Genomic DNA, 12,789 nt, shown 5'->3' on the forward strand with positions numbered 1-12,789 from the left:
ATATACCATGTTAATAGTCGACCTGTACACGTATCATTCCTTAAAAAAATATTTTTACACGTCACATCTAAGGCCTTCCATACTTACTGGCTTCCACACTCCTAGTTTTCCGTATATTCCATATTTAATTAATTATTAGATAAATGGTGAGGTTTGAATATATAAAGCGACTACCTTGGACCTGAGACTTTACGAATAGAAGCTTTTGAACTCACTTATATACGATACCATATCATCCGAAGTGGATGCTACTTCTAAACAAGGTGGAGGCAATCATCATGAGTGAGGCAATGCGCTATAAATAGAAACACAGGAGCAAGAGAATAACGTCGGACTTCAGTCTTTGACTTCATTAACGTTTGAAGCAAGTTGTATGCAGCAATGGCCTACAATAGTAACACAAGCGGTTGACAGTAAAGTACTTAATTCAGTAGGAGTGGAAGCAACAAAGGCGGGCTAGGTGCTCGTGGCAGCAGTGGACATAATCATAGGCACAACAGGAACAGAAGCAACGGTTAACACAATCAAGTTTGATTATTGTGAGTCCAAGCATTTTCAAGTAATTGATGGTCTAGCGACCGGCAGGCAATGCAAAACAATATACCCCCTTTTTGTTTGAAGATGAGATAGAAATTTAGGTACGTAACCACACAAGACAAACAAATCCACATATCAAACAATAAATGACTTTGAAGTTAAATACTGCCCCATATGAAAAAGAGGGATAAAACATTGTAATTAGATATTAATTATGCAGTGTTTTATTGTAAAAATTATGCAGATGAAATAATGCTGTGACTAATAAAACTTCGATAAAACAATACAACAAACCATCAATATATAGTTCATTTCCATTATACTAATTTTGTACTTCCGGAAATAAAATAGTAACTTTGTACTATTCAGAAAAAGTACTAATACGTACTGTATCAAAAATGAAGTACTAATGCTGTACTTCTTATGGGCAGCCATAATTGCATAGTTAAATGTTAATACAGATTGTATTTGTATCAAGTCTAGAATATTTGGATGAAAGACAAACCTTCATAGAAAAACTCAACAACCTTTTTAAACCAAGATACATTTATAGGTTATAGCCTATTGTCGCTGTTCCTAAAAAACCTTGTGTCACGAGGTCCAAAACCACTGAATATCAGTATTTTGTCTATATTTTGTATTGTCCTCGTTCCGTGTATATATTGTATGAAATGTCTTTATCTGTTATTATTTTGTATTATTTCCATACAGCCCGATCCTATATGAATTTCCTACATCATTTTCATCTCATTCATCCATCTAATATTTTCTAACACTTACCAGTTTATTAAAGGCCTTAACAAGATTTGCATGCCGGGCCTCAGTTTCTTGAATTTTTCCCGGATGTAACTACACGCATGCGCACTTGGAAATAGATTCTTGATGGCTCGCGCCTGAAGTTTTTCTTGTCTCGATAATTTATTTATCAAGGTTTTGTTTTTGTACCTTTACATGCCAAAACGCCCCATCCATAGAGAAAGAGAACACACGACACTTGTGACTTTAAAGTCATCCAGGAGTGTATGCAAACGCATAGATATGCGTAATATGTGCTTTGTGTCGTAAAACCAAATTGTAGACTGCAGCGGTAGAACTTGCGGGCGAACCAAAACTAGGGTTATTACATCTACATCTACACCTTTCACCCAACCGTCGATTTCCGACTATCACTGGGCGGCGCTGTCAGAGAAACAGTTGTTAAAGAAATGATGTTACAAATGTTAACAGAATAAAAGCTAAAAAGACAGTGTACGCGTGCTACAGTTAAAATAGGACAGAAGCAATGCAATTACATATTGACCACCGCCAGCCTTGACATACGTTTGTAGGGAGTTCCAAAGTCGGATGGTCCTTGGGAAGTAGGAGTTAGAAAAGTACTGAGTGTGAGACATGGGGATTAAGTAATTTTAGGTTTCTGGTTGGGATATGATGAGATTGGTCGACTGCAACTGTCTGGTCCCTTATTTTGTAAAACATTACTAATGAGTTGTATGACCTTCTGTATTGGAATGTATTCCGTTCTAAGGTGTTCAACATTTGGGTAACGCTACTGGTGTAACTGTAATCGTACATGACGTACCTGGCAGCTGACCTTTGAACATTTAATAGATCTAGTACAACGTTACTATTTTATTTCCGGAAGTACAAAATTAATATAATGGAAATGAACTATAAATTTATGGTTTGTTGTATCGTTTTATTACCATATAACCAGGCATTATTTCTATATATATTGCTCCCTATTTATATCTGATTACTAATATATATTTTACACTATGATGGTCATTGTTATCGCTATAGGGCTTACATGGTCCATCTTATTCGAGGACATGTCAGTACGTTTAATTCCACTGTCTTGTTTTCAAACTTTCCGATGGAAATTTATATAGTCAATAATTTGTGGTATGTTTTAGCGGTTAACGATCTACTAGAGTGGCACTTTTAGTGGAATTTAGCCGCCTTGTGTCCGTATCTTTATGACCTGAAAGATCACAGATAGAACATGCACACTAAGTGTGTGTTTTCATGCAAGCTTTGAAGTTGCAAATTCAACAAATAAGCGATACATAAAAGTAGATTTCTTTTTGTTTAATCAATTGTAAATGTTGTTTACATTAAGCATAACCTTTCTCTCCTTCATTAAGGAGAATTCGAGTGAAAGGGGAACAACCCCAAAAGATATTGCACAACTACTTGAAATTTATTTATAGTCTTGCGGTCATTATAACTAAATTAAGCGGGTATTTCGCAACAACCCATGTATAGAGCGTATAAATGAGGCTGTGCGTTGTTGAACGGGCACACAGAAATGTGAACCGCCACACTGAAAAGTGCAGTTGGATAATTTAGAAAGGCTGTATGTGAGCCTTGCAAATTCAGAGCAGGCCGAGTTACCTTAGAGGAGATATAAAACAATTATGGTAGGTCGATTCATCGTTTGTAATTTAAAGTAAATTAACATATTTTAAATTTACTTCTGTAGAATTTCTCTTTTGTTAACGGTATGTACAAGTTTCTTATAAACCTAAGAGAAAATCTATAGATCTATATTTTACGGATGTCACATTAAATAGGTCTTAATTAAAACAGTCGTCATGTAGAGTTGGGCGAATTTGCAAGAAATCTTAGAATGGAGATGGGTCAGGTTGCGTTTTAATTTTTAGGTTTATAAATGATGCGCAACTTTAAAAAAAAATAAGTGACAAATTTTATGCGCTGAAAAGTTCCGAAGTCGATGCTTATTATATAATCTGAAAGTTGTCAAAAATACCCTTCAACAAGCCTAAATACTCTACACCAATTCATTTTAATGATTGTTCCACCTAATCATCCACTGGCAAAGTCATTGACTGTTTTTCTGTTTAAAAATTAAGGTGATAGAAAAAATGAGGCGCACGATGGGTCAGCGTGACAATATCCGCAACATGGCGGTTATTGCGCACGTGGATCACGGAAAGACTACGCTGACTGACGCCCTCCTTGCACGTGCCGGGATAATATCAATGGACCAGGCTGGGGACAAGAAAGCTACCCACACTCGCAAGGATGAACAAGCAAAAGGAATCACCATTAAGTCCACGTAAGGCAACATTACAATATCTCAAGACTTAACGCGTTTAGGAATGATAACAGTTACATAATTATAAAAAAATAATTATTATAGCGTAAAGCGACCTGGAGAGTTAACTATAGTAGCGTAGTATCGTGTCGACTTAGCCTAGAATTTTTGTACTTTTAGTTTTGTCGAGTGATTTTTTGAAAAATTTAGAAGCATTTTAAAGAAATTTTTTACCGCTTCAGGACCGTGTCTATGCACTACGAGCTGAATGTCCCCACTGGACCCGTCACCGAGGAGGTGCCGGCGGGGAGGTCACTGGTAGTAAACCTTATCGACTCCCCAGGGCACGTGGATTTCTCCTCTGAGGTGACGGCGGCACTGCGTATTGCCGACGGAGCAATGGTCGTCGTTGACTGTATTGAAGGTATGTCGCGATGTTTCTTATATTACTCAGTATTTTGGTAACCGGTAATTATATCTGTTACTATTAAAGAGAAAAGCTGAATATTATTTGTAGATCCCCTTTTATCGTATAAGTGGTTTTACACATGCACACGTGATATTTTTTCTTAAATTAACCACAGTTCTATATCTAATTTGGCATATCTTATTTGTTTTTTTTTAAGAAAAAATAGTTTTGTTAATGACATAACGATATTTCAACAAGTAGTCGTAACACAAGCATACTCGTAACTTTGAATAAGCTGCATTTGTAAACCAGCAAATTTCGCCATAAGGAAAGAAACGCACTATAAAACAAAACGATGTCGCATAATTTTTATTGTGACTGATATTTGAGCAAGTATAATTGTGAAAAGTCGGCAACTAGATGTTAGTTTTATTTATTATGAAGAAATTTGATTGACTAACGCATTTACGCGTATTTTAGTGACTTCTAAAACAGGGATGTGTCATACAATGAATCTGAAAGACTTTTCCTGTATGTCATTATTAATATAGTATGTTCTAATTGCAGTTCAAATACTGTATCTCATTAAGGTATTGGCCAAATATCAAGTATTGCGTTGGAAGACTTTATTATTTGTATATGATTCGAGTATGTTTTTTCCAAAGGTATATGCGTCCAGACGGAAACGGTTTTACGACAAGCGTTGACGGAGAGGATAAAACCCGTTCTGATGATCAACAAAATGGATAGGGCCGTGTTCGAGGTACAGCTGACTGCAGAGGAGATTTACCAGTCACTTTCCCGGATTATTGAGAACGCTAACGTCATTTTGGCAACGTACGGAGGGGAAGACGGCGTTATGGGTGACATCATGGTGCGTTATATGAATATTTTGCACCGACTTATCTTTTTAAAGGAATGACAATTTTGTTGCGTGACAATTTACTACTAATTCAGCGGATATCTTATGAGAATGGCATGAAGTATGTAGCTAAACTCCATCTATTTTTCATCAGGTTTAAAGTATGCGAGTCTTGTCGAGAATTTTCTTGAAATCACTAAATCAGTTTGTATTTTAACATGCTTAAAAATAAAAGCTCTATCTGAATTTCGAAAATATTGCATAACTACGGAGACGAGCCGTTCTTAAAGATTCTACACGACCTTGAATCAAAGTTATGTTGTTGATCTTCGCAATAAGAGAACATAGCTGATGAAGGCCTCGCTAATACCATATAGCTGGAAAGTAAAACAGAGTAACTTCAGTTAAAACAAGTTGGTCCATTCAAAATTACATATACGCTATACTGCCTTATGTTGTTTCCAGTTGGATCCAGCCAAGGGCAACGTGGCTTTTGGTTCTGGATTGCACGGCTGGGGCTTTAACCTCGACCAGTTTGCGAAGATGTATGCCGATAAGTTCAAGGTCAAGAAAGAGAAAATGATGCGCCGACTCTGGGGAAGCCACTTCTACAACCCGCAAGACAAGAAATGGACCGACAGTCCATCTAAAGGCAGCGAAAGAGGATTCAACAAATTTGTCCTCGAGCCTGTCATTAAGGTACTGAATTTCAAGTTACATTTTATATCAAAATAATCTGTAAATCCATTTTCATTTTAAAGCGGGTGCTCTAACAACCCATATTAACTTCTGTCAGCTCTTTCACGTGACGCCAGTATTTAGGAATACTTGACAATCTTTTCACATTATGAATTTTCAGTAATAGAAACAAATGAATACAAAATTCACAAAAGTATACTGGTTTCGCAGAATAGAAAAAGAATCAGATCTCTTCATTCTGGCTGATTAAGAAATGAAATTAAAAAAAACCCGGCTGATGGTATTTCTCTCTGAACTCCATTTAAATTTATGTTAACCAGATGTTGCGTGAATGCAAAGACAACCAGAAGGAGGGCGTGTTGGCTATCACGGAGAAGCTTGGATTACACCTAACCAAAGAGGACGCTGAACTTCAAGGAAAATCTCTCATGCGCTGCGTAATGAAGAAATGGCTGCCGGCATCAGAAGCCATGTTGCATATGATAGTGAACCATTTACCGTCACCGGATGTAGCTCAGCGGTACAGGACTGAGATGTTGTACGAGGGTCCCCTGGACGACCCCGCAGCTACAGGTATCATTACGCCTTAATTGACTTGATAATGCGAACTATACTGAACTTGCGTAACTAATGTTATAAACTAGGAACGAATTCAATAGGTTTACAGATTATTTTCCCGATGTCTTAGATTTACTTCCCGTATACTATAATTACATCTCGTATTATTATTTTCATGTCTTATTTCTGATAAAGCACATTAGAATAAATTGCTAAGACTGACATTTCTTATTTAAAGCCATGAAACAGTGCGACCCCAACGGTCCACTTATGGTATACGTATCTAAGATGGTGCCGTCATCGGACAAGGGACGGTTCTACGCCATAGCTCGGGTATTCTCTGGCACTGTGGCAACAGGCATGAAGGTGAGAATAATGGGCCCAGACTACCAGCCGGGAAACAAGCTGCAGACAGATCTCTTCATAAAAAACGTACAAAGGTAAGCCGAAGTAATAATTTTAATCAAAATACACAAATCTATGAAATGGTTATAGCCCAACTTAGTACATGTAAATTTCGTGCGCTGTTAAAAAGAAAATCATGAAAGTAATGTTGACCGTGTAATGTTTGCTTTTGATATATTTTATCCGATAATTTAGAAATGTATGAAAACCGTATCATTTGAAGAAAAAAATAGTAAGTGGAAGGGTTGAGCCATATTGCAGATCTGACGAATTACTGCGGACGGTTCATTCATTGATTTAAAAACGTTGCGATAGGATCGTTTGGTGGAAAAGCTAAAAATGATTGTCTAATGGATTTCTTTTTTTACTATTCAGAACGCTTGTCATGGTCGGGGGTAATGTTATGTCGGTAGATGATGTACCGGCGGGAAACATTTGTGGACTCGTCGGGATAGACAAGTATTTGGTGAAGACGGGGACTATCAGTACGTACGAACAGGCGCACAACTTGAAGGTGATGAAGTTCTCAGTGAGCCCGGTGGTACGTGTAGCAGTGGACGTAGTTAATCCAGCACATCTTCCTAAACTTGTAGAGGGAATGAAAAGACTTTGTAAAGCTGATCCCATGGTTCAGGTAAAGATCACTACCGTGACCTTCATATTTCTATTAAAAATATTGTGCTGTCTGCCAAGTCACCCATTTTAAAAGAACGCATGCCAGCCTTAAAAATCTTCAAAGCAGAAAGGTCATTCGTTAAATCATATGTACATGTATACTAGTATGTCTTTCTTACAATTTATACCATATACACTTGGAATTAATTTTTGATTTCAGTGTTTGGTGGACAATGGTCAGCATATATTGCTTGGAGCTGGAGAGTTGCATCTAGAGGTCTGCTTGCAGGACCTTGAGGAGGAGCATGCCGGGGTTGCCATCAAGGTATATACACCGTGTTTACCTTAAAGAGGAAAATATGCATACGTTCTGAATGGTCCTTCTCGAATGAACTTCCGAATTGTAAAACACCATTTTTGCCATATATCTTCTTAATAACAGATCGCATCAAACTTTTGTTTACAGTGTGAACATATTAAGGGCGAGCTACTGGTTATACATGCTATTTATTGTTTGATAAAGGCTAAGACTTACAGTATACATGTACATGTAATTTCTGATTATACATGGTCATTGATCATTTCAGAGATCTAAACCGTTGGTCAGTTACCAAGAGACTGTTAGCGAACAGTCAGACCGCATCTGTTTAGCCAAGTCCAGTAACAAGTTGTGTCGACTGTATATGACAGCTGAACCACTCCCTCCAGGTTTAGCAGACGACATAGAGCGAGTAAGCTTTATTTTAAAAGATTTTGTTACTAAGTTTCTCGTGGTACTATAGATGGCATTTATCCTACATTGCATCTGGTGTCTGACACTGTTTCTAACAATATTTCAATTAGGAGCCACGAATTTACATTTCTCGAAAAATAATTAACAATTTTGTCACATAAAAGAGAGAAAAAAGATGGGCGATGTTCTTGTACGACAAAAGCGGATTCCTTTATAACTATTCTGATGCTCTCAAAACGGCCTTATTATCTTCCCTTTTGATACTTTGTATATACATTTTGTCATTTGATATAATGTCGTATTTTTATTAGGGGAAGGTAAAGAGTACAGACGATGTGAAAGAGAGAGGCAGGTACCTCGTAGATAACTATGATTTCGATCTGACCCACTCCAAGAAGATTTGGTGTTTCGGTCCCAACAGCTCTGGGCCTAACATGCTGATTGACTGCAGTAAGGGTGTGCAGAACTTGCACGAAATCAGGGACACGGTGGTCGCTGGCTTCCAATGGGCTTCTTCAGAGGTAAGAACTAATCTGTATCTTTATTTTATTTTTTTTTCCAATAAATGCATTACAAAATTCATAACTCATATTAAAACGTGCCGGAAATTTAAGGCACCTTAAAGCCTTTTTTTGATAAAATCATCGTGTACAGTATGTGTTGTTTTGGTTTCTACATCGTTTTTTTTTCTATGTGACAGGGAGTTCTTTCCGAAAGTACAGTCCGAGGTGTGAGATTTAATTTCCAAGACGCTCACTTCCGGGGTGATCCGAGTCATCGAGGAGGCGGACAGATTATTCCCGCTACACGCCGTGTCATGTTGGCAGCCATGTTAACAGCGAAACCAAAATTGTTTGAACCGGTATATCTGGTCGAGGTGATGTGCCCAAAGACATGTCTGGGCTCTGCGATAAATCTGCTGTCGAGGAAACGCGGTGAGGTGATCGATCAGCAACAACAAGAGGGAACACCGATGTGCACGGTCAAGGCATACATGCCAGTCAACGAGTCTTTTGGCTTCAATGGTGAACTGCGAGGTGATACAGGAGGTCAAGCGTTCCCACAATTCATATTCGATCACTGGCAACTTCTGCCCGGGGATCCTCTGGACGTTTCATCTAAAGCTGGTGAAATAGTAGCAGACATACGGAAAAGGAAAGGCCTACATGTTGAAGTACCAGCTCTTGACAACTTTTTGGACAAACTGTAATTTTTCAGGACACTCAACTTTACTTGATCTTTCGAATTTCGTTTAATATCAATGTTTATTGCTGAGAGAGTTATTTCTGCCTAATGTGATATTAACAAGTAAAGTACTATCCAAAATTTGTCTTCAGTATCTAAAGAAAGAACATCAAACTTTGATAAAACAATAAATGGAGTGAAACATGTTTGTGTTTGATGATTCATCAAAGTCACATTCCTGTGAATTAATGTTGTGTTTAAATATCTGTTAGGGCCCAATGAATCGTGAAGCCTAAATTTGTTATTATCTTTTCACTCATCCCTATCCACCCATTCTTTTTATCACAATTACGTCGGAAAACGATTTTAAAGTTTAAGAAGAAGTCATAATTCAGGTAAACAAGGAAAATTAGCGTCGGGCTTCGCGGCTTGTTTCCAATTTCTAGTAAGCGGACACTTTTTTCATGTAGCAAAAGCAACATGGCACCGCTTATATGGACGAATTTATGTATAAAGCGATAAATTATCAACGGGTGTTGTCAGACCGTATGCTTAACATATTTTAAGGAGCCTACAAAATTTCTGAGAAATACGAAAATTTTACGTCATCAGCAGATGGTGGTCTGCAAGATTCATCAGATAATCGACACAACAGTTTACATCTGATTGAACTAAAAGGTTGGCAAAGTCTTAAACCGGTCTAAACCAATTCATCTCTCGTTAACCGGACTAAGCCCTTAGTTGCCTTCATCTCCCAGCAGCCGCCCTAAACCCTGATTGCATTCATCTCGCGGTAACCGGTCTAAACCCCTAGTTGCCTTCATCTCTCGCTAACCGATCTTTCCTGGGCGGTGCCTCTATTTCATATCTGCTATTTGTTCTTACCGTGTTATTTTAGGCATGTTCTAATCTCTGGCCTGGCCTGGCCCGATGAGCCCAATTTTCGACTGGGCCGGGCCAGGCCAGGCCAGGCCATAGATTTCAATTTCGTAAAAGGTGAAAGTGATTTCTATAGCATCTTTAAAATCTGACTTTTGGAATAAGTTTGGATATTTTAGACATTATATAAATACATTTTGAATTCCCACTCTGTAAAATTATACACCTGGGAATAAGCCTGTAGCTAACATAACTATTTTGTCTAATTTAAAGGTGATGCCTGATTAATTGTTATTTTATGGCGTGTTTATGTTGTCCAATATCACATTGTCCGTTAATTATTATAGGATTTTTGTCTGGTGCTCATGCACGTGTAAACCTTATAGAATAACGCACACATTAAGTGGCATGTTCTAATCTCTTGCCAGGTCATGGGCCGGCATGTCCTGGTCCGGCTCGCTGAGCCCAACTTTAGACCGAGACAGGCCAGGAGAGGCCACAGTTTTCGATGTATCAAAGGTGACGGCAGTTTGATATCTGCAAGAGTGTGTTGCATTTTAGGCCTACCTGCTTTATTTTCTCATTTATTATATAAAACAATGGCTGTTATAAATGTAAAACTTTACGTTTGGGAGTAGGCCTAAGTCTAGTGTGATTAAAATATCAACTTACCACATCAAACAATTAATATTAGTGTTTTTGACTCAGTCCTAAATAGTCACACCAAGGTTGATCCCACAGGGATTCACTGGCAGCAGAGGGTTAAAAATGCCATTTATCTGTAGAATGGACAGATACAGTCTTATTTTGTCTTCAGTTCCATTCATTTACTATATGTTAATAGATGCGCATCACAACCTACTATTAAATTATTCTGACGTAAAATGGAACATGTGTATATTAAGTACTTCATATTGTATAATACAGATCAGCCATCAGTTAGTATTTATATGGATTAATGGTAATTTTCAACTGGTTTTTATTTAAAATTACATCATGGCCAGGGGTAACTTGAATCACTGAAATTACATTACTGTTGACATAACTGATGATTCTCCTGAGGCCTTGGTGTTAACATTATCTGTTTGACCTGTGCAAAAAGTCGTTGCAGCTTTATACTGAAATGTCCGATGTATAAACATTTTTATGATCTTACAGTCGTAACATTTTCCAGTACAAAGCTGTTTGGGGAATGAAACATGAATAATTGCTTATGTCAATTTTTCGCTAATGCCAAGGTTGGTCCCACAGGGATAAGCTGCGTGACCTTGTCCCGGCCTTGTGAAAAATCGAGCTCATCGGACCACGCCAGGTCAGAGATTAGAACATGCCACATCATATAATGCACCAAATGGACTTTATGTTTAATATGTTAAAAGGCAGGGTTTACACATTCATGAACACCTGAAAGAAAAAATTTAATCCTTATAATTCCAAATAAACGTGTTTCTTCACCGACTTTTCATTTTTAATGATTTTGCTCCCCGCGTAATTTCTTTTTCGAAAATTTTGAGTCGGAATCTTAATCCATCTGACTTACATATTATGTTTCGTTCATAAATAAGACAGGTACTAGTTTTGGCATTGGCTGAAGAAAGCTAGGGGTTCATCGTGTATGAACATCTCGATTAAACCTAACATATTGCTTGAATAAATACAGATAGGAATTATGAACCTTTACATACATGAGCTATATAAGAGTTGCTCCTACTCACCTTACTGTGATAATGCATTTAAACGCTTTTTTTTTCGTGTAAATTCTATGACAGGTAACACGCGTGCGTTAACGCGTTGTTAGCCTAAACGTATATACGCGGGAACGTAAACGTTGTCATTCCATCATTTTACCTTCTAGATAACATTCAACATTTCTGCTGCCCATCATACTAAACAACACCGGTGAACTGTACATATTTTCCTGGATTTTTGTTGTGAAAAGTAGATTCGTGTGGCATATCAAACCAAGTGCATTATTAAGATATGGCCATGTAACGCACATGCATATGTAAACAGCACGTGAGCGCGAGAATCTCACTAAAGTGTTTTAACACACAACAGTAATATAACAAAATCTATTTTATGTCGTTCATATTTCTATAATATCGGGCAGATATAGCTCTTCCGGAGGCATCGGATCTATCTGTTGATATTCTGACTTACCGACACCTATATATATATCCATTGGATATTACTTCTGACAAAAATCCGATGACTTTTCTTTGTTGGTTGTTTTTATACTGGCCCAATATAAGTTTGAAGTCGGAAACAATACTGAACCGTTAACAGTCAACTTTGCAAAACCGATGTTGCCTGATATTGAAACCTGGTGTTGGGGTGATATTGAAGGCCTTACCGGTCGGTCCGATGTCTGCTCGATATATAGTATTTGATGGGATAATTGCTAGGTATTCGTTTTTGACAACCAGGCCCGGATGCAGATATTTGACTGGGGGACACCAGTTTGGAACAAAAGCGTCACCGGCGAGGTGCATAGCGCCGAGAGGGGGTAGGTACAGCAGGGGGCCTCTGTGTCCGTGTTGGGCGGATGTGAGTGGGGTCTCTCCCAGAAGATTTTTGATATACAGGTATGAAATGATGGCCTCTAGTGCATTTTGGGGGTATAAATATTTAGGTACTGGAGGGGTATCCCCCTCACTTTTGAGGGGTTAGGGGGTTTCCCCCTGGAAATTTTTGAAATACAGGTATGAAATGCTGGACTCTAGTGCATTTTCTTTGTTTAAATTTGAGGGATGGGAGGAAGTATCCCAGTCATTTTAGGATGGGGTCAGGGGCTCTCCCGATGTTAAAATTTGAAAAGTGTGCTCTGGTGCATTTTATTTGTTCTAAAT

At 38.0% G+C, this 12,789-nt stretch overlaps 1 protein-coding gene across 1 annotated transcript; it reads left to right on the top strand.

Annotated features, from left to right (window-relative positions):
* Positions 1 to 2,801: 2,801 nt before the first annotated feature.
* LOC123524533 (elongation factor 2-like) lies at positions 2,802 to 9,267 on the top strand. Its single transcript, XM_045302788.2, has 12 exons — positions 2,802 to 2,957; positions 3,411 to 3,616; positions 3,838 to 4,019; positions 4,670 to 4,878; positions 5,332 to 5,565; positions 5,886 to 6,138; positions 6,362 to 6,563; positions 6,904 to 7,162; positions 7,364 to 7,468; positions 7,731 to 7,874; positions 8,188 to 8,397; positions 8,577 to 9,267. Exons 1-12 carry the CDS (start codon positions 2,955 to 2,957, stop codon positions 9,084 to 9,086), a joined length of 2,517 nt encoding a protein of 838 aa, XP_045158723.2. The 5' UTR covers positions 2,802 to 2,954; the 3' UTR covers positions 9,087 to 9,267.
* The last annotated feature ends 3,522 nt before the right edge of the window (positions 9,268 to 12,789 follow it).

This window comes from Mercenaria mercenaria, chromosome 3, assembly GCF_021730395.1.
Source record: "Mercenaria mercenaria strain notata chromosome 3, MADL_Memer_1, whole genome shotgun sequence".
Classification (NCBI taxonomy): domain Eukaryota; kingdom Metazoa; phylum Mollusca; class Bivalvia; order Venerida; family Veneridae; genus Mercenaria; species Mercenaria mercenaria.

Bases quoted from the DNA above. Each gene is read 5' to 3' on its own strand.
- LOC123524533 (XM_045302788.2), top strand. The intron at 6,564-6,903 runs GTAAGCCGAAGT...TTTACTATTCAG, and splicing joins TTCATAAAAAACGTACAAAG to AACGCTTGTCATGGTCGGGG. The intron at 7,163-7,363 runs GTAAAGATCACT...TTTTGATTTCAG, and splicing joins AAGCTGATCCCATGGTTCAG to TGTTTGGTGGACAATGGTCA.